Source organism: Spinacia oleracea, chromosome 2, assembly GCF_020520425.1.
Source record: "Spinacia oleracea cultivar Varoflay chromosome 2, BTI_SOV_V1, whole genome shotgun sequence".
Lineage (NCBI taxonomy): Eukaryota > Viridiplantae > Streptophyta > Magnoliopsida > Caryophyllales > Amaranthaceae > Spinacia > Spinacia oleracea.
This window is the reverse complement of record NC_079488.1, coordinates 106,759,301-106,783,067: the sequence shown is the minus strand read 5'-3', so window position 1 is coordinate 106,783,067 and position 23,767 is coordinate 106,759,301. Positions and strand designations below refer to the sequence as shown.

General features: G+C 36.0%; 1 protein-coding gene across 5 annotated transcripts; it reads left to right on the top strand.

Annotated features, from left to right (window-relative positions):
• Positions 1-40: 40 nt before the first annotated feature.
• Positions 41-23,589, top strand: LOC110786042 (uncharacterized). 5 transcript variants are annotated; one of them, XR_002532780.2, is made up of 26 exons: positions 1,601-1,781; positions 2,075-2,668; positions 2,755-2,879; positions 2,988-3,082; positions 3,165-3,377; positions 4,861-4,957; positions 5,917-5,968; positions 6,619-6,684; positions 7,747-7,877; positions 10,721-10,788; positions 10,934-11,128; positions 12,969-13,007; positions 14,179-14,286; positions 15,504-15,593; positions 16,018-16,093; positions 17,965-18,061; positions 18,184-18,253; positions 18,336-18,512; positions 18,591-18,713; positions 19,603-19,686; positions 20,168-20,352; positions 21,015-21,153; positions 21,238-21,297; positions 22,128-22,199; positions 22,767-23,051; positions 23,222-23,589. XR_002532780.2 is itself a non-coding variant. In XM_021990572.2 (25 exons), exons 2-25 carry the CDS (start codon positions 2,103-2,105, stop codon positions 22,872-22,874), a joined length of 3,036 nt encoding a protein of 1,011 aa, XP_021846264.2. In that variant the 5' UTR covers positions 41-122; positions 2,075-2,102; the 3' UTR covers positions 22,875-23,513. The 5 variants fall into 5 exon arrangements, 3 of the variants coding, with proteins under 3 accessions (XP_021846264.2, XP_021846274.2, XP_021846243.2); XM_021990572.2 differs by lacking the exon at positions 1,601-1,781 and adding an exon at positions 41-122 and having other exon boundaries at positions 22,767-23,513; XM_021990551.2 differs by having other exon boundaries at positions 22,767-23,513.
• Positions 23,590-23,767: the final 178 nt, after the last annotated feature.

Sequence of the window (23,767 nt, the reverse complement as noted above, 5' to 3'; positions counted from 1 at the left end):
TTTCTTTCTCTTGCCCTGTCCACATTTAAATGTTCCTTTTTCGCAGGCGAGATAGGAACAAGAATTTCTGTCCAAATGGGTTGGATGCAGTCATTTTGTATCAACTTCTGAGTGAAGTGCCTGTAAGTATCGCTTAAACAAGTAGGATCTTGTGGCACTATCTTGGGTCGGGTGTTCGGGTCGTTAAAACCTTGTTATACATGCATACAACAGTTCAAATGCGACAGTTAGTTGTTTTCCTTGTCTTCAGTTCAAAAGCAAAAATAGTTTGCTTTGTAGATTTAGGGTTTAGGGTGTAGCTCAGATAAATTTGTTTTTGTAACCTTATTTTTTAATTTTTTTATACTCCCTCTGTCCCTTAATACTCGCACTGTTTCGACTGGACACGCTTGCCAATGCACAACTTTGACCACCAATATCTTTAACTACATATTATAAAAACTTATAAAATTATTAATATTTTGAAAATATATGTTAAGATGAAGCCAACAATATATTATATACTAACATTTGTTTCCATATACTATAAATAAAATAGGGTCAAAGTGAATTATGTGAATAGTGCAAAAAGTCAAAACGGTGCGAGTATTAAGGAACAGAGGGAGTAATAAATAAGACATCGAATGAAGCAATAACAAATTTATCAATCAATAATTTTAATTAAGAGAATACACACAAGCTTTATTTTGATGATAATTATTTACCACTATATACTTTATATTTCATATAAATTTGTATTTAGATTATAAATTGTGCATTGCATAGGTACTATACTAGTTTGTGACTATAACAAGAACAAACAATGTATTTTATTCGTTTTTTAGTTGTACTATTGACTTTAAATATTTTTTCATATTTTTCACTCTAACATTAATTAGTTTTAAAACAGAATAATGTTGAATCTTGTTAAATTTGACTCAATTTATGAAGAATATATTTCTTATCAACTATTTTTTCCTTTCTTATCTTAGTCATAAGTATGAACGATCAGAGTTATGTGTTGATAAACACACCAAACCAAAATGCAATATTAGAGCGCCACCTAGGATTACTATTGGTTTCGGCCAATGAAAAATAAGTTTTGTAATTTATTTTGGAATTAAAAAAATTGAGTGCCACATAGATAAATAATTAGGTGCCACGTAGATATTACGTGCCACATAGATAGTTTAATTATTGTGTTCCACTTCTATGATAAAATTTCACTTTTTTAAATTATGGTGTTCCACTTCTTTTATAGTTATGATAAAATTTCACTTCTTTTAGAGTTATGATAAGAAAATTAGTGTTGCACTTTGCACAAATTAAGTCTACTTTTTTACGTTATAAACTTTAAAAATAAATAAAAAATAAAAAGAAATAAGTGATAATTACCGGTACAGAGTTTTAGACTTATTTTTAATGTATTAATAAGTAACTCGTGCATCGCACGGACTTCAAATCTAGTAAATAGAAAAGGAGGATGTACTTCCGTAACACCGTCATAAAAACCGCATTACAGCCCAATCGTACCATTCAGCGACACTACGAACCGCGACCGGTGCACTTTGAGTTTAAAGCCCAAAAACATAAGCACGTGACCACGTGAGTTGAGGAACAAGCTAACAGAACGTTCGCATTCGAGTTAGAGTTCGAGTTCTAATGCCATTCTATTATCCTCGTCTCCTCGAGCCCTAATTTCCCAATAACTTTTTCCCCCAATTCACTTCAAAACCCTAAATTATTTATATTTGCCTGTTTCATTTGACTCAGATTAGCAAGAAACGAACGAAGTCTTTTAGGTAACTGGGCCTATTCATATAATTCATCAATTGTATTTGCAATTAATTTACATTTGGGCAGCAATTCTCCAGATTTCATTTATTTTGTGTACGATTATACAATTCAACCTTCTTTTTTTTTTAGTTTTAATTTTGACGAAGGAAGACGAAATATTTTCTTTTTATTTTTTTATTTTACGATTATTGCTTTTATTCTCATTGATGAATTGAAGGATATATATTAATATATGAAATGTGTTGCCGAATTGAATTACAAATGAGCTTTATTGAGCTGAATTTTGTTATTTTTATAGGAATTTTGTGGAAAATAAAGAAGTTGCAATGCTTGCAAGAAGATTTAAATGTAGAAACCAGAGGTGGGAGAATATATATCAGTCATTAAAGTACTCCATTAGATTATACTCCAACGATTGCTCTAGCTTTCGAGGTTCTATTGCGGGGAATAATTATGTACGGAGTAATTATGTGAGGCAACATATGTTAGAATCTAGCCGGGTGATTGCTACAGTAAGCAATTCATTGGTTTTGAATAAATTGAATGGGAAGTTACATACGTCTTGGCAGGGTCGATTTTATAGTTCGGAAGGCGGTGGGGGGAATGCTAGAGATAAGGAGCATATATCTGTGAAAGATGGGGTGAACTTGGACAAGAATGGTGCTCTGCGGACAGAAGTAAAGGAGGCCCTTCATCAATTTGATCAGCATGCTCGATTAGGGGAACAAGATCAGAAGGAATGGCTCAGTAACGAGAAGCTAGCCATCGAGCTTAAAAAGAAAGAGTCCCCCTTTCTTAGCAGGAAGGAAAAGTTCAAAAACGAGTTCATTCGGAGGATTGTTCCGTCCGAGAAAATAACTGTTTCATGGGAAACATTTCCCTATTATGTCCAGTAAATACTCCCCATTGTTATTTTATTTTATTTTATAACTTATGTTATCTTGATACCGTGTTCATTAAAGCTATTTGTTTTTTTAGTGAGCATACGAAAAGTCTTTTGGTGGATTGTGCTTCTTCCCACTTAAACAACAAGAAACTCACTTCCACGTATGGTTCTCGTTTGCCATCTTCAAGTGGGAGAATACTGCTTCAAAGTGTTCCAGGTTGCTAATTTGCTTGGTCAAATATTTTAACTTTTGGCTTACAATTGCATTGCTTATGAAAGTTTCTTAAGTTACTTACAAAAAATGTGATATTTTCATGATTTCTAGGCACTGAACTATATCGAGAAAGATTAGTTAGAGCGCTTGCTCGTGATTTAAAAGTTCCATTATTGGTGCTTGATAGCACCATTCTTGCTCCTTATGTAAGTCATCAATAGTGGTTCTTTGTGGGCAATATACGTGTATAAGCTGTAGTGAAGTTAAAAATGTGATATCATGGTGCAGGATTTTGGGGAAGATGGTGTGTCTGAAAATGAGTCAGATGATGAACAAGCAGTGTCCAGTGAAGAGTGTAGTTCCGCGTCAGAAGCTGAGGATGAAAATGAGGAAGAGGAGACAAAATCGGATGCTACTGAGGACGAGGAAAGTGATGTGCAAGCAACAGCTGAAGAAGCCCTTAAGAAGCTTGTACCTTTCAATCTTGATGAGTTTGAAAAGGTATTGTCTCTTGTGAAGTCAATAACTTTATGGCTCAAAGAAGCGCTGAAGCACATTTATTGTGTGCTTTTATCCCCTTTCTACTTTTCACTATGCCCTTATCTTTGATATTCTTTTCTAGATAGACTAATAATTGTTCGTAAACTTTCTTGTCGATGCAATATTCTAAAAGAGAGAATTAATAGGATTGGCTAATTTGTTGAGTGAATTGGAGTCTTGTGCATCATTTTAATTGTAGCGAAGGAGGGTGTGTTTGGGGACTCTTTACTTTTAGTTTTACTTGTCAAATCTTTATAGTCATGACATATCATTTTTTCTCTGTAGCCACCCACTTTTGGAAATGGTTATGGTTAAATAAAGGTTAAGCCTTTGTGTGGACACCTTGATTTGGAAAACAGACACCTTGCTTAGGTAAACCTGAGGGCAAGGTGCAAAAGTGACCTTTTTAGTACAGCCAGACATCTTGACGAGAAAGGGGAGTACTCTCTGATGTGCTTTTTATTATTACCTCCTATTCCCGAGAGAGTGATCCAGCCGCTAAAGGTCTGCACATTTTCGAGCTAACCGAATGAGTATGGGTCGTTGCGATTGCGGGTTGGATGTCTAATTGTCCAGGTGGTAATGAGCCGTACTGGAAGGTGCAGCTGGATCACCTTCTTTTCAGGGACGAGATTATATGAATACTATAATTGCAGCTTCGTCTTCGTCTTCTGGTGTAGCTCAGATTTCTGCATTCATGAGAGGGATGGAGCACTTCAGTGAAAGGGAGGAGGGACTTTAAAAGACAGTTGATCAAAGTCTAAGGCGCAACGGAGGGAAGTAGAAGGTGGTTAGGAGAAAAAAAAGGGGAAGAGGGCATAGTTGGTTACTTGGTTATTTATATATTAGTTTCTATGTAAATGATAATTTTGAGCAACTTTTAATTTATATTTATAACCTTATTCTTTCAGAAATGTTTTTATACCACCAATGACATTCTTACTACTTAGCTATGTGAATTTTGTGGTCCTGAATGAACTATCTTTACCCTAATCTACATATCCAGAACTTTTACTCGAATGTCCAAGCACACTTATGTGTCCAAGAAGTTCGTTCATATTGTAATTTTACATAGCACTTGAAGAATTTGGTTGTATCCTTATTCTTAACCTTCTAGGCACTTCATGTTCTCTTGATATCCTTGAGAAATAACCTTTTAGGATGAGCATGGGATTGAACCTTTTGCATTAAGGCTTTCTGTTAAAGTTGTACAAATTGACAGATCAGCCCAACTAGGAAGACATTTTAATTTTTAAAGTTGTATCTGACAGTGCAATTGACTTCAGTGCCTTTCCTACAAAATATGCTTTGCACGTTGTCATACATTTCACTCTTTACCTTATAAAAAAAACACATTTCACTCTTTCAGTGTTTCTGAGCTAATATTGTATTTCCGATAGTGTAATGACTTTAGTGGCTGTTTCTTTAACTTCTCATCTTGCAGCGAGTGTCTGGAGAATGTGAAAGTTCCTCTGAATCCTCTAAGTCCGAGTCAGCTGATAACCAGACTGCTAATGAGTCACAACGACCTCTGAGGAAAGGTATTCAGTAGTTTTTCTTTACTTTAACTCTGCTTTTCTCCTCTTTATGTTTTTTTGATTAAACTAATCTGTATTTGTATTATGTCCTGTTGTTGTATGTATATGGTTGACTAGACTGTGCTGCTGACTATCCTATGTTGATCTTTATATTACAGAAGTACCCACTCTTTTAATACTTACGGATTTAAGAAGGCCATACTCATTTCTTTTTCGTTAGTTGCCTACACGTGGAAACCTAAGGTCCCTGAATAGTTAAATTCCCTTAAATTTGAAGCTTGATTTTGGTGGTTCAATGCTAATGATCATTTTTACGTATGGTAGCCTAGCAAGTGAGTGTCCCCTGATGTATTGTCTTTTGTGTTTTGGGTTGTGAAGATAGGCACACATCGGTCCGTGTTTATCAGGTTGCTGCACATCTATTAAACATATTTTTTAAGCGTTTGTGATTATTGTCGGTTTGCTCTCCTTAACTTTGGTCCTTCTTTCCGGGTCTGGATTTTTTCCGTCGTTTCTGTCTTTGTGGAATTGTAGTCAACCATCACATTGTATGTAAGAGTTGATGATTCTTTGGAATATGAGCTGGAATGCAAGTGTTTTTGGGATAATGTATTGTGCTTTGGTTCCTTTTGGTGTGACTTCATGGGTTCCTGTTCCTGTAAGAATATTTATCTGTTGGAGAAGATGATTTTGGTCTTTATTTTTTTTCAATGGATTGTTGTTTTAATTAGTGATACCTGGATGGTAAACCATCAGTTGTATGGGAGTATTTCTGGTGGTTGCTAGTTTGAGATTTTAGTCCCAGTATTGAAACTTATGCATGTACATGTCTATACTCTGCCGATTGACTTTTTAGATAGAGTTTAACTTCATATATCGCTTTTAGTCACTGCCGATTGTTGCTTGGTAGTTATCTTATTCAGCAGATATACCACAATGTCATTTATTCTGTCTGCTCACAGGTGACCATATCAAGTACGTTGGGCGATCTGTGCACGTTGAATCAGATAGCAGGTTATAACTATTCCACTCATGTTTCATTTTGGAAGGAAGCTTGTCTCGTGTTTTTTTCGTAATACTGCTATTTTTTGACCATTTCTTTCCCACTGCTCTTCTGCTAAGTTAGGGTGCTATTTAGTTTTGCCATTTATCTATGCATGTATGAACTCGAAAGTTTTATTGTTACTGAAGATTAGGGAAAATCATGCTTGTTCGGCATGTCTTTGTCCTATTGCCTGAAAAACTTCTCTTTTGCATTTGTGGGATGATCTAATGCTTGTCCAAACAATCATTGGTTTGGTTTTGTGTTGAGACACTTTCCTCGTGTAATTTAATTCAGGATTTTATTATTTCGTACTTTGAGAGGGAGCTGGTAGGACGTTAATACAGGCTGATTCAAGACGCACAATGGGCAATCTTTTGTTTGTTATTTGTTACTGAGATTCGTTGTGGTACCATTAGATGGTGCGTAGGAGCATGTTGTATTAGAAAGAGGAATATGTTTTGTTATGGGTGGGATGAAAATACCTTGACACTTCCGACAAAGTTAAGAAAAGGATTCATTTCTCTTTTTTCTTCATGTCTTCTAGAGAAACCTTTACCACTATCTCCTCCTACAGACATTGTCCCTCCCCTAATCTTTGACAATATACAATGCATCACAGGATCTTATTGGGGAAGATTCCAACATCCAATGGGCCGATGAATGCTTATACTATTATTCGTAGCAGGTGGGTTGGTAAGTTGTCATAATGTTCTAGAAAAAATCCAATTAATACCTAAAAACACATTACTTATTCCCTCGGCTCCAGAGTATAGTTACTTTAGCTACTTCCATCGAGTTCAGTTAAAATTGCAACAGTTTCCTAAACTGGTTTTGATTTTTGCATGTATGATATCATATGACTTAAATGCTACATTTATCTTGTGTAGTAACTAGTAATGTTGTATTGATATTGTACTGTGAGTTATATTTTGCTTCCAAAGAAATCGGGTGAACCAACTTATACATTGATTGGACGCATATATGCTTTATATAGTCTGTTTTTCTTTATCAGAAATCAATCAAAACTTTAAAAACGTATCTTCCTTTGGCTAGGGTATTTCAGTGGCCTTTTTGTTCTTTGCTTAACACAACTAGTAGGAAATATTTTCTTCTGATAGGGTTTATGTGTAGCTTGTTAGCTTGCAGGATATGTTCAGAATGATATTAACTAGCAGTCATTGTAAAATATATAGTCTTGTTTGGATTCACCATTGATATTCTTTAGATTGTTTCTCTATTCTTTTTTATCACCATTGTCCCACATTAGTCCTTTGCGTGTGTATGTTTTATTGATTGAGGGGGGAAGTTGCATACTCATGCAGTCATGCTGATAAGTATGATTATTATGATAGCTTCTTTATAGAAGTTAAGTCTTTGATGGAGCTTTTGATATTTGGTTGACATTTGCATATAGCTTTACTTCTAATTTTCTGAAGGATAGGTTCTTAGTAAGTTGGTACTAACAGTCACCACTACTGAGGATATGCTGGCGGCTTCTTTAGTTCTAATGCCTCATGTCACTATTTGAAGCCTCAAAAAGGTGTATTACAGCCTTTATTACACCAAACACCATGATCTTTGGTATTTTGCGTGAATTAGTCGCTGCTTATAGAAAGAAAGTAGTTTTATCACTTTAGTCATTCATGTTCTTAAACTCTGTGTGTGTGAGTTAGGGTTCTACTTCTTTTTTCCGTGTGTTTGGTGTATTTCTTGGATATTATTATATTTTAGTTGGCTACTTTTGCAGAGAGATACTAACTGGGCAACGTGGCGTGGTGTATGAGATTGAGAATGAGCGTGTAGCTGTCATATTGGACAGGGTGGAAAAAGATGGTAGCACAGAGGAAGATGCAAAACCTCCAATTTATTGGATTCCAGGTAGTTTCCTACACTGATCAAGGTTCATTTTTGTGGAGCGATATTGTTTATATGTTAGTCCATTGGTTGCCAAGAAAATCATCTCGGTAGTGAACACTAATGATTCAGGTACTAATAGGCTGTAATGTTTGACTAGAAAATCATCTTGGTTGTGCTTGCTTAAATCTGTAACAGAAAAATAACAGAGACAGATGTCCTCTTTTATTCTGGGTTGCGGTTCTTTACTTATGCTTCTCTATGGACTCAGACTTTTTGTTGTTAGCTACTTCTTTGTATCATAATTCTGAGATACTTTTTTATAATTTTTTTGGTTACACTGTTATCCACCCGGGTGAAAAATTGGCCGAATAACACACACCTGTAAGAGGTGGCCTGTTTGCCATTGAGTATATTTTTCCTAATTTAATCCATTTTTTTTGTATTTGCAAAAATGTAAAAATCAAATCAAATAAAGAAATACAGTACTCACTGCGTCCGAATTTATTTGTCACACCTTTCTTTTACGCCCGTCCCAATTTGGTCAGGGTATGGAAATAAAATGCAACTAAATTATCTCATTGAAGTAGAGAAATTCACGGAAAGGACCAGGACACAGGTTCACAGGGGTCTTCCATCAATGTGAAATAGTGAATAAAGAGACAGGTGGTGGTCTTTACATCCGATGAAGTTAATAAGAGGAAAGTCTCATCCGGTAGAAAACTGCGGCTAGGGGAGGGTGGGGGTTATTCGGGGTTGAGGTTGTCAGATTCTTTTTCTTGTTTCCTTTTCGTTTTGGTTGTTGATCCATTTAGTTGTTTTCTTCTTTATTCATCACTTCTAGTGTTGAGTTGTGTACTTGTGTTTGATTTGGGTTTTACAGAGTATTTTACCGTAGGGATAGGATGAAACTAATGAGACGAATTGAGTATTGGATGTTGTTTATGTTTCTTTATCTTCTTCATCTAATGTTGCTATTGGGGCAGTGTATAAAAAAGCGCAAAGCGCACTAAAGCGATATGAGTCCTAGAACTTAAGCGCAAAGCGCAAGCGCAAGGCACGGGCTTCATCGAAGTGAAGCGCACTTTTTAAGAATTAAAGATTTTTACTATTATGAATATATATCTTACTAAAACAACCACAAAAATATATAAACAACAGATTTGCTTCCAAAAATATATTACTCTTTGCTTTAACAAAAATAAAACATATAACATAGTGTTTATCCAGAAGCTAGAAGCTAGGGTCGGCTGTTGTGACTGTTGTCTTCTCTTTTCTTTTTTTTGGACTATTGGTATACTTTCTATTGTTAAGGATTAATAGGGAGTGGTCCAAAACACAATAACAACATATAAAAACGCTTTCAACGTAAAGTAACAATTAAAAAAAAAGAATTTCAATGAAGCGCCAAAAGCGTGATTTTTGCACTTTGCGGGCTTTATGCGCTTAAGCGCACTTCAGCGGGCTTAATCACAAGAGCTTCGCTCAGACCTAATTAAGCGTTTTGCCCTAGAGCTTCGAGCTTCAGGGCTTAAGCGTGCTTTAAGCGCGCATTTTTAAACACTGTATTGGGGCATGATTTGAATATTTCCAAGCATGTCAATTTCCTCAATTTTCACAGTGCATTCTTTGATTTCTTTCTTGAGTTTCTTCAGAGATTCAGAGTTCTACAGGTTATGATTGTGTAAATAGTTGATTTCTGTTTGCTATGTTTTTTGCTGTGTTCCTGTTTGACATTTTCTGGGGGCACTTTGACTTGGGGTTTGAACTCTGGGAGCATGATGGTGTTTCTTCCAAGTGTTTGTATAGGCAACCCCCCCCCCCCCCCCCCCTCCTCCACAAAAAGAAGTTATGGTCAAAAAGTTCTTACCCTTAGGCTTAATTATTTTGTGTCTACTAATTGGTGCTTCTTTTTTTCTTTTTTTATCGTGAAGCCAAGCCCCTTGTGTCATTGTATTTGCTGTCGAATTTTTGTTTTATTGTTATGTACCTGTTAGTGCTTGTAAATATTTTTAGTTTATGATTATGGTCATCCCTTTATCACTTGTGGGTCAATTGGAAACAACCTCCCGGCAATTGCAGAGGTGATGATAATGATAATGACTCTTTTCTTACATGTATGCGAATGATTACTTCCTCCGTTCTTCTTTAATTGCTACCTTTCCTTCTTAGCAAGTTCCAGTATAATTGGAACTTACCTTATATGCATGTGATTCTCTCAATCCCTCTCCTCATCACATAATGTCAACAATATCGCGACCCTGATCATCCTATCCTAATCTGGATATTTCCAAACAACTAGGATCAGTCTCAAAAGCCATAGAGTTACTCAGTCTCAAAAGCCATAGGTTCATTATAGGATCGTTAGAATCATTTAGGATGGTAGGATTGTTACAGCCTTATAATGATACTAACAATCCTTTACAACGTCTATATATATGCATGGTAATGCACCTTCTAAACTCTTCAACCCTAAAATGATTCACCTTCTAAACTCTTCAACCCTAAAATGATTCCAAAAAAATGGCATTAGACTCCTAAAGAAAAAATAAATTGGTTCCTCTCCGCTACTTGTTCTTCCTCGGTACTCACAGATTGCTTACAAAAGCAAATTGCCGGATCAGATCAACACTCACATACATCCGAACTTACGAACCAATCGTTATTACATTGCATGGGTCCCTCTTTTTATCTCTCTCGTCACATGGCTCCTTAAATAACGTCCCCCCCCCCCCCCCCCCCCCAATGTTGCTATTATATCATTGCAAAGGAAGTATACTTTATCGAAGTGCCTTTAATGTGTTGACAGTTGAGAAGACAATATATATTTGTTCTGACATTGTTTATTCCTTATTTTTCCCTTGCAGTGACGGATCTTGAACGTGATCTTGATGCTCAGGCTGACTGTTACATTGCTATGGAAGCTTTATGTGAAGTATGTTATGAATCAAGACTAGGGACTAATTAAATAAAATAAAATTTGCATATGGAAACAGGAAACCCAAGCTGAGATAATGTATGAGTTCTTATTTATGTTATGAACCTTCTTTTATCCTGACTTTATGCTTACTCCTTTTCAGGTTTTACAGGCGCATCAACCTCTCATTGTCTACTTTCCCGATTCTTCGTTATGGTTGTCACGTGCAGCTCCCAAGTCCAATCGTGCTGAGTTTGTGAGCAAGGTTGGGGAACTGTTTGACAGACTATCAGGGCCGTTGGTTCTGATTTGTGGGCAGAACAAAGTTGAAGCTGGTTCCAAAGAGAAAGAGAAATTTGTAAGTTTCATGTCCAGTAGTTGACGTTTGGTTCTGTCCATCCATAAATTCTCTGTGATTGATGGGGATCTTATATCCATGTTAATGCCAATAGCTTCAATTACGACTGATTTGTCTAGAAAAATCACGTCATATCTCAAACTTGAACTTGACAATATGTTAACTTGTTAAGGTAAGGTCTTAATATATATTGGTGGGACTTCTGCCAACTTGTTTGAGAATTTTCCACTGATACTTCATACTTGTTTGTTATTCTTACGATTCTTTTAGTACTGTAAGGGATGCACGGTAATTTAGGAGCCCATGTCATGAGGATCGAGGAAAGAGATAGAGAGAAGTGTATAGAGGGACCCATGTGATGACTGATAAGGATATAGCACAATCATATGCAAAAAAGGAAACGTTGCAATGATTGAAACTTTCCATAAAAAAGGGAACAATGGTAATATTTAAAGAATGGAGGAAGTAGTACAGCAACACCATTGACCAAGCCTTAGTCCCAAAATGATTGGGGTCTGCTAGCATGAACCGTCATAAGGAGCCGTCTGCGGAACATTAAAAAAAATAGGTTAAACGAGAGAAGTTTGCAAAGAATAGTAAAAGGAAAAAGAGAGAGAGAGGGGGGGGGGGGGGGGAAGAAGTCATGTTAAGTTGTCGGCATGTATTATCTCCCTCCATTCTTCCCTATACACCATATTTTCCTCAATCCCCAATAAATACATATCACTCTCGATCACCCTCTTCCCTGTTTGCTTTGGTCTTCCCCTTCCCTCACAATCCCATCCGTTTTACCACTTTTCAATCCTTCTAACGGGCGCATCATTTGGCTTCCGGCAGAGATCAAATTCTTCGATGAAGTTGCGGTGAACACATGTTAGAGTTGGAGATCAAACCTTCCAAACGTGTACTACCTCAGTTCCTGAAAGTTCTTTACGCTTTGGAATATGTGTCCAAAGTTTGAAAACTTTGACCGTAAATTCTCACTCTTATATACTTCCTCCGTTCCGGAAATATCGCACCATTTGTTTTTTACACTACTCACACTACGACTTTGGCCATTTTTTGTGATTAGTAATGTATGAAAATTTTAGTCTTGTGGGGCCATGGTAGATTCGTATCGATATATATTTTCTAAAGATTATTTTGTTATAATAATTACTTGCACATGATTTGAGATATTAAGGGTCAAAGTAACGGTTAGAGGAGTAAAAGTCAACCATGGTGCGATATTTCTGGAACGGAGGAAGTATATCAAAACATTATCATGTAAGATCTTGTTAGGTTGGTCTCGGTATGTATTTTCAGAATATCAACTTTTTATACTTTTTTCACATACGGAATTGGATATATTAGTGGTTAAATATTGCATTGGAGTCCGTGCAAATAGTAAGCGTAAAGAACATTGAGGAACGGGGGTAGTGAAATCTAATCGGTTTCATTTAGGGCACATTTTTGTTAATCAATTACAATTATTATGTTCTCAGCTGTTCAAAAGAGTAAATGAGTCAGGGAGCTGTTAATATTTGGTTGTTTCCAAAGGAGGCTAAACAACTTGTTCGAGTTTCTTTCTTGAATGTTTTATGGACCACTCATTCAGTTTGTTCATAATATTATGTGTGAACTCCTTGCATTTTTGTTCTGTTGTCTATAGTTCCGTTAGAAATTATTTTTATCAACTAAATGTGGTGGATGGTCACCCATCCTGTTGGTAGACCTTAGAAGCCCGATTATAGTTTGTTTACCGTTAATTTGTCCTCACTCCCCTCTCCATTTCACATGTATGATGCATGCAAGCAGCTAGTTTTTTGCTAAATGATCTTTTTCATTATTTTTTTGGCAGACAATGATACTCCCGAATTTCGCCCGCCTTGCAAAGCTGGTAATGCCTCACAATCTTTTTGCCACAATTTGATTTCATACATCTACTTGTAAATTTTTGATATGGTTGTTTTTTTTGCTTATTCAATAGACATTGTCATATTTTTTCTTTTAAAAGTTTCTAATTTCCTCTTGTCTTTGTTTTTTTCCTTATATTATCCTATTTGTTTTATTGTTTAAGTTGCTCCACATATTTAGTAAAGTATACTGAAGCTGCCTTGAAAAATGTACCGCAGCTCATTTCTCTGAATTACATTATGAAATTATTTGATAATTTCAAAGAAAACAAAAAGTTTTTGTGACGGGGAAACCTTTTCACCTGCTCAGTGCTTAATTTTCTTCTGGTTGTGCTGTTTTCCATCTTGTTGTACTTGTTGAACAAGTCTGGTTTAGCAGTAACAGTAGCTGTTGATAGTATGATTGAATTATGCTTTTGATATTGCAAAAGTACTCCTCATTTTCATGCCATGAAGCAACTGGGCTAAGAGAAGAGTTTGATAAAGCAGGGTACAATTTTCCAACAGCAATTTTTTTCCTACTACCCCCTGTTGACTGCATTTTTTTCTTATACTTATACATTTAGGAAAAATTGATTCTAAAAATACAAACTTTAAGCGATCTACTTAAAAAGGGCTGACTTTATGTTTATCTAAGAATAACACAACCTTTTAGACCTATCTTCTTTTAAAAGGCTCCCATCTATAATAACTTGCTAAAATAGGTATTATGCTACAATATTTTTTAATCTTCTTGTTAATTATATAAAGAAAAAATGTTTAATTTGTAAGTTTGGTTTTCATATTACCTATTGTAGCAAATCATTTATGAGGGGAGCCCTTTAAAAGAAGACAGGTTTAAAAGGTTGTGGTTATTCTTAGTTAAACGGAAAGTCATCCCTTTTTAAGCAGATCGTTTAAATGTTGTATTTTTAGAATCAATTTTTCCATAAATTTATAATATATTTGTCATTTTGGCAACTGTCCTGATAACTTTGTATTCATTTTTTTATGCCGGGTTGGTGTATTGAGATTAACAACAAGTTTTTAATGGATGAACTTCTTGGTGATTCTGGATTGCTGCTGTTTTTGCCAGTTAACGATGTAATTTTAAACTTACATGATTTCCCATTGTTTTGCATCTAACTCCTTCCTCATTTCCTCTCAATTTGGCAGCCACTTCCCTTGAGAAGATTGACAGAGGGACTCAAAGCAACAAAGAGATCTGATGACACTGATATATATAAGCTTTTCACAAATGTCATGTGCATACATCCACCAAAGGTGACTGCAGTAGTTTCTGGAAATACTATGCATTTTATATTTTAGATGTTGGGGCTTCCTCTTTATTATTTATTTCTTTTGAAGTGTTTTCCCTTAACCATATGAAACCTGTTGTTACATGAGAGATCCCAAAGGAGAACAAGTTTCAACCATTATATAAGGAGGATGACTAGAGCTCTACATACTTTTTGATACACCTTTTTTATTTTTTAAGAAAACGGTGACTAAATGGTTCAGTCCGAAAACCCTTGGATGACTCTTTGATGATTGTGAACATTTGAGGCAAGAAGTGGATTCCAAAACATGTGGGTTCTGGTGTTAAGCTTCTGGATTCCAAAATATGTAGGTTCTGTGTTAAGAAGTGGATTCCTAAACTTGTGGGTTCTGTGTTAAGAAGTAGATTCTAAAACATGTGGGTTCCAAAACATACGGTAAATGAGTGTGAAGGGCCACCATTTTACCCACACATACCCTCCATGTGGTTCAACCAACTTCTCTCTAATCAGCTCCACCCATTAAAAATTTAAAAAAATCCTAATGGGAAAAGAAGACTGTAATATGTTTCCTATTAGGTTAGGATGACCCAGAAATTATTTCCCTTGTTTCCTTATTGTTGGTTAAATTAATAAAACAAGGAAAGAAATTTGCAGTAGAACTGTGGAGTTGTTCTATTTCATTTTAGTAATTCAAGAGTTTTGAAATATCCTCTATTAGATTGTGAAAAATCTTTTGGCATCTTGTCTTGTCTTTTTTTGTAGATATCAAGGAATCTAAACAATTAAACATGGTAGTGTCCAAAATATTTGTTTTAAATTTCTGTTGTATGTGAAATTTAGTAGTATAAGATGAACCAAAATTATTAGAATGGATTATGTATAGCTACTGATGAAGTAACGTAAAGGTCTGCAACAGATGTCATGGTATGATTTGAAAGCATATGTAGAGCACTTTTGCAAATTTGCGAGTTTAAAATTTCTGAGAAACGACTTTGTGTAACTGAACAGTCTTCAAATAATTCTATTGATTGGCACTGTTTCATCAGCATTGCCGAAATCATGTTGACCCTCCTAAAATATATTTTGTTGGAATAATGAATTTCAGTTGTGAAGTGGCTTATCTATTCTCACACCTAATGTCCTTACTGCTTGTATTTTAGATGTCTTGATTATTTTGTCTTCTGTTTATTTGACTGTCTTCTTTCCACATGCTGCTATCAGGAGGAAGAGTTACTTCAGACTTTCAATAAACAACTTGAAGAAGACAGGAGAATAGTAATTTCACGAAGCAATCTGAATGAACTACATAAGGTAAAGCATGATTTTGTTATATTCGTATGGGGATAGCCATTAAGTTAATCAGGTGGAAGGCTGAGTATATGTTTATTATTAGACTCCGCTTGGCATATGATCCACTCTGGTCTAATTGCTGTTATTAACTGTAGTTTAGTTGTTTGTTGCTGCCTTCCCGTTTAAAACTTGGGCTAAATGTAAGTAGGTAACCATTGTTTGGAGACAAAGGAGGTGCATCACTTGAGCTCCTGCCATTCCTGTTCGTTGCATATACATAGAGTTCCTTTAGTTTTGTATGTGGAACTTTATTGGCATTAAACTTCTTTTATGGATGTATATAGTGACCCTAGATTAAAAAATGGTAAAAAAAAGAAAGCGCCTGGCACAAACCTTATTGTTGAGTTTATTTGAGTGGATTTTACATCCTTGTGATGTACTGTAGGTCCTTGAAGAGCATGAGCTGTCTTGTTTGGAGTTACTACAGGTTGGCACTGATGGCATGGTCTTGACAAAAAGAAGTAAGTACGCAAAAGGGTTATTGTGGGTATATTAGTGATGGACTCTCTACACTAAGTTTTTCTTGTTTACATGAGCTTCAATTTACTCAAACGTACTTCAGAAAATGTTGACTTATTTCATTAACGACAAAATATAACACCACTTCTTAATTCCATTCTGTGAAGATGCTAAATAAAAGTTCACACATTGAGTTTTTGTAGTATTACACTATTATGGTATCATTAAACTGATAGAGGTTTAAGAAAGTTAGAAGAACTATTATCTGATATCCTTTCTTCCATCCTGGTCTCTCTGTGTACAAAGTTGATGAAAAACTTTTTTTTATAACTTTGTCTCTCTTACCTGTCATACAAAAAGTGTTTTTATTCTATAATAAATGTACGGTTTTGATTGTAAATTGTGTTAAATCAATCAGTATTTTAATAAATATATTGGTTTTACGGGAATTTGGTCTTTTTTTAATTACATTTTGTAAGGAAAGAAAGGGCATTTTTTGTGGGATTGAGGGAGTTATATATACTTGGGTCCTGCTTGTCATATTATTAATATTATAATTGTTCTAGGCTTAAATTCCCAAGGTTGATGCTTCTTTTCTCCACGTTGCCGACATCCATACGTTGTCTTATTATTGAGAGAGTATGTAGCCTTCCCCCAAGATAGATTTCAGCTAGGTGCTTGGGAGTAGATTGTGATTTTTGTTGAATAATGGATTGCAATGTGTATTTCAATTTTCAAGTAAGATGCTGCCTGTGGGGGGATTAACTTCTCTCATCCTATCTTTGTTTTGGCCCTTTCGGTACCTTAACTTTTGGTGTTTTTTCTTCTGGCCGATCCACTAAAGGACGTAGGTTCAGTGAACCATGTGAAAGTTTTGAAAAATCTGCAAAGCTTCTATAAAAAATAAAAAGCAAAGAAGGTATTCACAATTTCGCGCATAGACTATCTGAATGTGTAATGGGTAGCCCAGCGGTTCCACTCAAATTTCGTGTACAATATTTACCTCAGATTTTGGTTCAAATCCAGATCACACCTTTTAACATTCGCTTCCCTCTCATTTGATTCCCCCAACCCCTTTTCCTTAATAATCGTCGGCCGCTTCCCATTGTTTCCCCTTCGGCAAAGAAAAAAAACTCCTTTTTTTATTTGTAATTGAACCCTCAAAATAATTGGTTGTAGCATAAATTTGGAGTGAAATAGGTACTTATTACATAATGTGCCTATAAATTTTTTTCCTATTCGAATTCTCTGAGCCCGCGGGCTAAAATGTCTGCATTCTCCACGCCTTCTAGATGCCTTTTCTGATTTTTCTCATTGTCTTACTATGTTCATTTTCCTTTTCTTCCTGTTGAGGTTAATTGGATTGAGCCTTCAACAATGATGGAATTCTCCTCACTTAACTCTATTCAGATGTCAATAAAAATCTGGATGATGTGATAATATAGGAAATAAATTTCTGAACTTATGCTGGTAATTCTTCTTCTGAGTAGTATGAAATTTTCAAGAGGGGAATATAGACCAATCACCAATGTGAAATCCTTGGAAGGTACGGCATGTTAGGTATTGGTTTGGGGTTGGTCCCTTATCAGGGACCACATGTTTTCGGTACCTTTTCTTCCATGGGTTTGATTGGGCCCTTTAGAAACTGAATATTGTTATAAGGGTTTCTACCTTCTATTTTTTTCTGGGAAAATGGTAGGTCAGCCATGTAAGAAAAGCTATCTATTTGGCGGTCTTCTCCATCTTCAGTTGTCTGAGTGTAGGGACTAGGAAAGTTTTTGCACATAATTGTTACCACTCTTATGCTTTATCAAGTTTTTTGTTCTATTCCTTGTCCTATTAGGCTAACTGCTTTCTTGAAACCTGTCCATAGAGGCCGAGAAGGTTGTTGGCTGGGCCAAGAATCATTACTTAGCATCCTGCCTAATTCCGTCAGTTAAGGGGGAAAGACTCACTATACCTCGTGAAAGGTATGTAGTTATTTTTTGTGTTCAATGTGCATCATTTTGCCACTTAACATTCTCTGCTAACTGCTATAAGTGCTCTTAACTTACTTCTTTTTTGCATTTTTGGTTTGATGCTTTGCATATAGCCTGGAGGTTGCAATTTCAAGGTTGATGGAGCAGGAATCAATAACAAAAAAGCCTTCACAAAGTCTAAAGGTATGCTCTTGTTTAATATGTGATTTAATGACTCTATTTTCTACGGTTTTAGCTTCATATGTTTAAATCATATGTGTGACAGAACCTTGCAAAAGACGAGTATGAGAGTAACTTTGTTTCGGCAGTAGTTGCTCCTGGGGAAATAGGTGTCCGATTTGATGATGTTGGTGCTCTAGAAGATGTGAAGAAGGCATTGAATGAATTGGTTATTCTTCCAATGAAAAGGCCAGAGCTTTTCTCTCGCGGAAATTTGCTGCGGGTACTACTTTGCATCAAATAGTAATTGAGTTTTGTTCTTAAGGTAACAACTTTATTAATAACCTGAAGCTCTTATCAGCCTTGCAAGGGAATTTTGCTGTTTGGGCCTCCAGGAACTGGTAAAACTCTTCTTGCCAAAGCACTTGCTACTGAGGCAGGGGCAAATTTCATTAGCGTGACTGGTTCAAATCTAACATCAAAGGTATGAACGTTTATGCGGACTTGAATTTGTATTCTTAATTAACGAGTTTTCCTGCCTCGTCGTCTTCTTACCTTGACTGTAGCAGCACCTGCATGCGATTTGTAGTCTCTTTGATATGCTGACAAGTTTTGCCGCCAATTTTCTACTTTATATTGTGTGTGCGTACTAACAAATTTTCAGTTCATTCTGCTTCTCTCCTTTAGGCCCCCCCCCCCCCCCTCCCCCCCCTCCCCCCCCCCCCCCTCTCCCCCCCTTCTGAGTCTCAAAGTTACTTCATCTTGTAAAATAAGAAAAGTATAATATATTAATAACAAACGTGGAATACAATCAGAGGTCATGATGTCCTCAGAAATGAAAAAACTAGAATACGAAAAATCGCACCTTCTGTGTAGAAAATTGTTCTTCAAAGACTGCCGCATTATTATTTTTTTGGCAATTGAAAGGCTGCCTTGTTGATACTGTTGTTTCGTTTTTGAGTAAGTTTTGATACTATTGTTTCGTTATTATCTCATATCTTCTGAGAAGTTGTTTTTTAAATGCATGGTCTTTTTGGATTTTACGGGTGAGGCTGTTTACATCTTGACCTTGCCTTATATTGGCAGCTTTGGAAACCAACCTGGGTATTGTTGATTTGTTGGTGAACATCTAATGTGCACCAGGGTGCCCCTAGTTCTAGATGCATCCGCTTACATTTTCCCCTAACATGTGCCTCCAAAAATTGTGAGGGGAAGATGTGCGAGGGTCCGCCAATGGGCATTAACACCCTTTGGTTCATCTAGCTGTTGGTGAACCTAAGAATTTTTAATATTGTTGTTCTTGATGATTTATTTTGCTGGCTTTGTCCGCTGTCGCCGGACGGCCTAATGAGTATCACTTATTTTTGTGGCAGTGGTTTGGAGATGCTGAAAAGCTTACTAAGGCTCTTTTTTCCTTTGCTAGTAAGCTGGCACCAGTCATTATATTTGTTGATGAGGTAATATACATTGTCATGATGATTGTTTTAAGTTCTGCTGTATGGCTTCTTTTTAATTATGTAATTATGCTGCTGATTTTGAGGACAATTGTGGGGAATAATATAAACGGCAACGTAGTCAGAAATTGTTCCTTGTTCTATTACTTCCTGGTTGTCTTTCGTTTCTTTTTCGTTCTGTAAGGTGATTTCCCCATGCATAATGAAGGGGTGTTGAAAGAGACCGGAGAACAAATCCATCTTATATGTCATATTTTCATTTGATAAGGAGGAAATCTGAGTTGGTGATGGTGAAATTTAAGAATCTAAGTGTAGTTGAGTTGGATCAATAGAAGACTTGTTTTCTGCCTCGACTTATTTTTCTGATTTCCCCAACACTGTAATAGTATGAAAAAGGACATGTTTATGTTTTCATTGTCTATGAAAATTATCTATTTGACTGCCTGAGTTCTGTATAATAAAGAGAGGGCCTTTTTTCATGTAGGTGGACAGTTTGCTTGGTGCTCGTGGAGGTTCCTTTGAACATGAAGCAACAAGAAGAATGCGAAATGAATTTATGGCAGCTTGGGATGGGTTAAGGACAAAGGATAGTCAAAGAATTCTCATCCTCGGTGCAACAAATCGGCCCTTTGACCTTGACGATGCTGTCATTCGTCGTTTGCCGAGAAGGTAAGACAATATTTATGCTCATTACCTGGCTGCTTCGTTGGCCAACTAAGTTACCCCACTTGATTAAATTAATTTGAAAATCTCTAGGGTTGAGGCTGCAAGATCAATTTATGCTGGAAACCTATGTGGTATTAATTATGTTACCTTGGAAGGTCACTTTGAATATAATTGTTAGATTATTTCAGAAGAATGCGTAATCCAGGAACTTTATGCTACTATGTTCTTTTATTTTATGTTAATACATCAATGAGGAGATGACTGTACGAGTATTTTAGTCCGATAAGTCCCCTGGAAATCTGAAAGAGAACAGAAACAAAGATGTTCTATTTGAGTGTCCGTTTAAATTATCCAAATAACAGTCTGTGACTCTGTGGAACGCATAGAAAGAAAACCCCACCCCGGTGCTATCAAAGAAATTGTAGTGATGCATGATGCGTTGTATTAATGGTGTAGTTCGCCATTTTTGTTTCAGTACTCTGGTCCCTCCTTTTATTTCTTCTTACCTGGATATACTTGTCTTTTATGGGACATTTCATTATACGTGCACTTAGCTTCTCTGATTGGTTGGTCGCTTGAATTTTGGAAGTTCTGAGATAAGCAGCCATAAGTACTGAACTGAAAACAGTTTCTTTAGAATCATTATATATCTGTTTGTTGTACAGGATATATGTGGACCTTCCAGATGTAGAAAATAGAATGAAAATATTGAAAATATTTCTTGCTCAAGAGAACATTGAGTCAAATTTCCAATTTGATGAGCTGGCAAAGGTGACAGAAGGATATTCTGGGAGTGATTTGAAGGTATTTTTTCCTGTTTATTCGCATTTTCTGTATCATTATCCTACTTATTGCGAGCGTCTGACATAAATTCCCTGTGTTCCACAGAACCTCTGCATTGCTGCAGCATATAGACCTGTCCAAGAACTATTGGAAGAAGAAAATAAGGTACATGTATATCTTACCTTAATGAATGAACACATAAAATAACAAACAACATACTTCTTCCGTTTTTTTTTTACTTGCACCATTTGGGTTGGGCACAAACATTAAGAAAGGAAGTAAATATCAAGAATGTCCATGTTTTAATAAACAAATAGGCAGAAAACGTTAGGAATTAGTGGTAAGGATAAAATGGGTATTTGGTGTGTGAACACACCAACAAGTATGTACATTTAGGATAAAATGGGTATTTGGTGTGTGAACACACCAAGAAGTATGTGGAAGTATGTGAATGCAATCATGCATACCATACAAGGAAATAGTGCAACTAATATGCAACTTCCAAAAAAGGAATATGGTGCAAGTAAAAAAACGGAGGAAGTTAATCAATCACCCTAAAGCAGTAAATCAGCCTAATTGATATCACTGACTCTTCACATGGGGATTGAGGCTTCCGGGAGTTGAACTCATGTACTTCCACAAAACGGTAGTGAGTATAGAGCTAGCTCATTCGCAAACAAAAACCTTATAGTTGATTGTTTTTTCTGCCTGACCTTGCACATTTTTCATGTGACTGTTCTTTTAATACTGCAAACATGAGTTGATTCAATATTGTGAAAAAAGTAATACCAGATAATTATGGGTACTGGTGTATTGGATTAGGAGCTTTTCCATTTTGGATTTACAGAGTTGTTATGAAGCAATGTAAATATTTGGATGTTATGAAGTTGGGTAGTCAAATATGGGACGTGTTTGCGTGCCTCTATTTTGTTTTTGTGTATACGTAATAAAGTCTTTAGCTTGACTGTAATGCTTTCATTTGCTTTTCCTGACAGGTTGAAAAGACTGATACATCTGTTATACTACGTCCACTTGGTTTGGACGATTTTGTTCAGTCAAAATCCAAGGTAATCAGCATAACCTTCATATGACATGACTTGACTAGTTGTTTTGGGGCTTAATATTATGGTAAAGGGCTAAAAAAAAGACTTAAGGAGAAAGCTACTGGAAACAAATAATTTCTATTTACGGACTCTATTTCAATTGCATGGAAAATATTTCTGTTGATGTGATTGAAATATAGTATTGTTTCTTGTTTGGAGCTAATGTTGTTAAATATGTTGAAGGAGTTGCGAGTAATGTTATCAAGAATGCAGTATGTTCTTGTTTTTGGAAGGGATGAGGTTATTAGTTATCCGTCACTTAACTTCTCTTAACTAGGCCGTTGAGAACGTGGACACAAGCAAACCACAACCCAGTTTGCGCATTCTAGAACATGATTCTCCGGAAATGTGGAATGATTGGATTAGACAACACTACACGAGCCAGTGAGTGTATAGGCAAAATGGGGAAATTTTTACACAACCTCCTTTAAACCAGATGAAAATAAAAATTGGGGAGTAAATAGTATCATACAAAGGCTAATCATTTTGCTGACAAAATTGGTCATTGCTTGATCATTCTGTAATTTGCAGGTAGGACCTTCAGTTGCCTTTGATGCAGCTAGTATGAACGAATTGCGAAAGTGGAATGAACAGTACGGAGAAGGTGGAAGCCGGAGAAAGTCGCCATTTGGTTTCTAAAGCAATAAACAGTTGACTTCCTAACTGTTAAACCTTCCAGGAGTTGAGTGATCAGCACCATGATGAGGAAATCGAGTAAGATTCACGTTATCATGGACGAGAAAGGGAAAGATGGAGAAAAAAAAGAGGTTCATAAGAAGACAGGGCTTTCTGTGTACCAATATCAAGGAAAGCCTGGTCAGTTCTATTCTCCTGTAGAAAAAAGCAGCTATTGTATGAAATATGTTACTGGCAAAAATTTGCCATAGGCCATGTAATTTAGAAATAGTTCTTTTATTTTGTTAGTTACTCCGTAATAAATAATTTTGCTCAATTTTTATTTACCGTTCTTTATTGCGAGACCGTAGGAGTAAAAAAGAAAAACGGAGGCGGAAATGCCCCCTTGGGGAAGCTGGATAAGGATGTTCGTGGGAGATATGCTCATGTGCGTGGAGGTTCAAGTGTTCAACTGTGTATGTATATCTTAGAATTGATGTAGAAAAACTTGGTTTTTCGTCAATAATCATTTCATTCAATTCACTTCTAAGATATATCCGTTGGTAGTTAGAAAGATTGTATATAAATTAACTCGCAGAATCGTTATTTTTAAGAACGTCTCACAAGAAAGCTTTTTCTAAGAACATTGTGAATTTTGATGAATTGACTAGAGATGCCAAAACATCACAACTTTAACTGATTATGGAATAATATAATAACTTAATTATTCGGCTCATAAGTGTAACTATTTGTGTTGCTATAACTAATTCGTGGAGTTTATGACTCTAATTATTTCACTCATTAGTGCATCTATTTGTATTGTATTATAACTATTTTGTTTATGAATTAACTATGCTTTGTTTTTAAGAACCTAATTTTGCTTTGGCCATGCATCTTGCTGAGCACCCTATGTAGTA

What these genes read in the sequence shown, in the direction of transcription:
- LOC110786042 (XM_021990572.2), top strand. Translation starts at nt 2,103, where the DNA reads ATGCTTGCAAGAAGATTTAAATGTAGAAACCAGAGGTGGGAGAATATA. An exon ending in CATGGTCTTGACAAAAAGAA is followed by an intron (nt 16,094 to 17,964) that starts GTAAGTACGCAA and finishes ACCTGTCCATAG; the next exon opens with AGGCCGAGAAGGTTGTTGGC. An exon ending in CTCACTATACCTCGTGAAAG is followed by an intron (nt 18,062 to 18,183) that starts GTATGTAGTTAT and finishes CTTTGCATATAG; the next exon opens with CCTGGAGGTTGCAATTTCAA.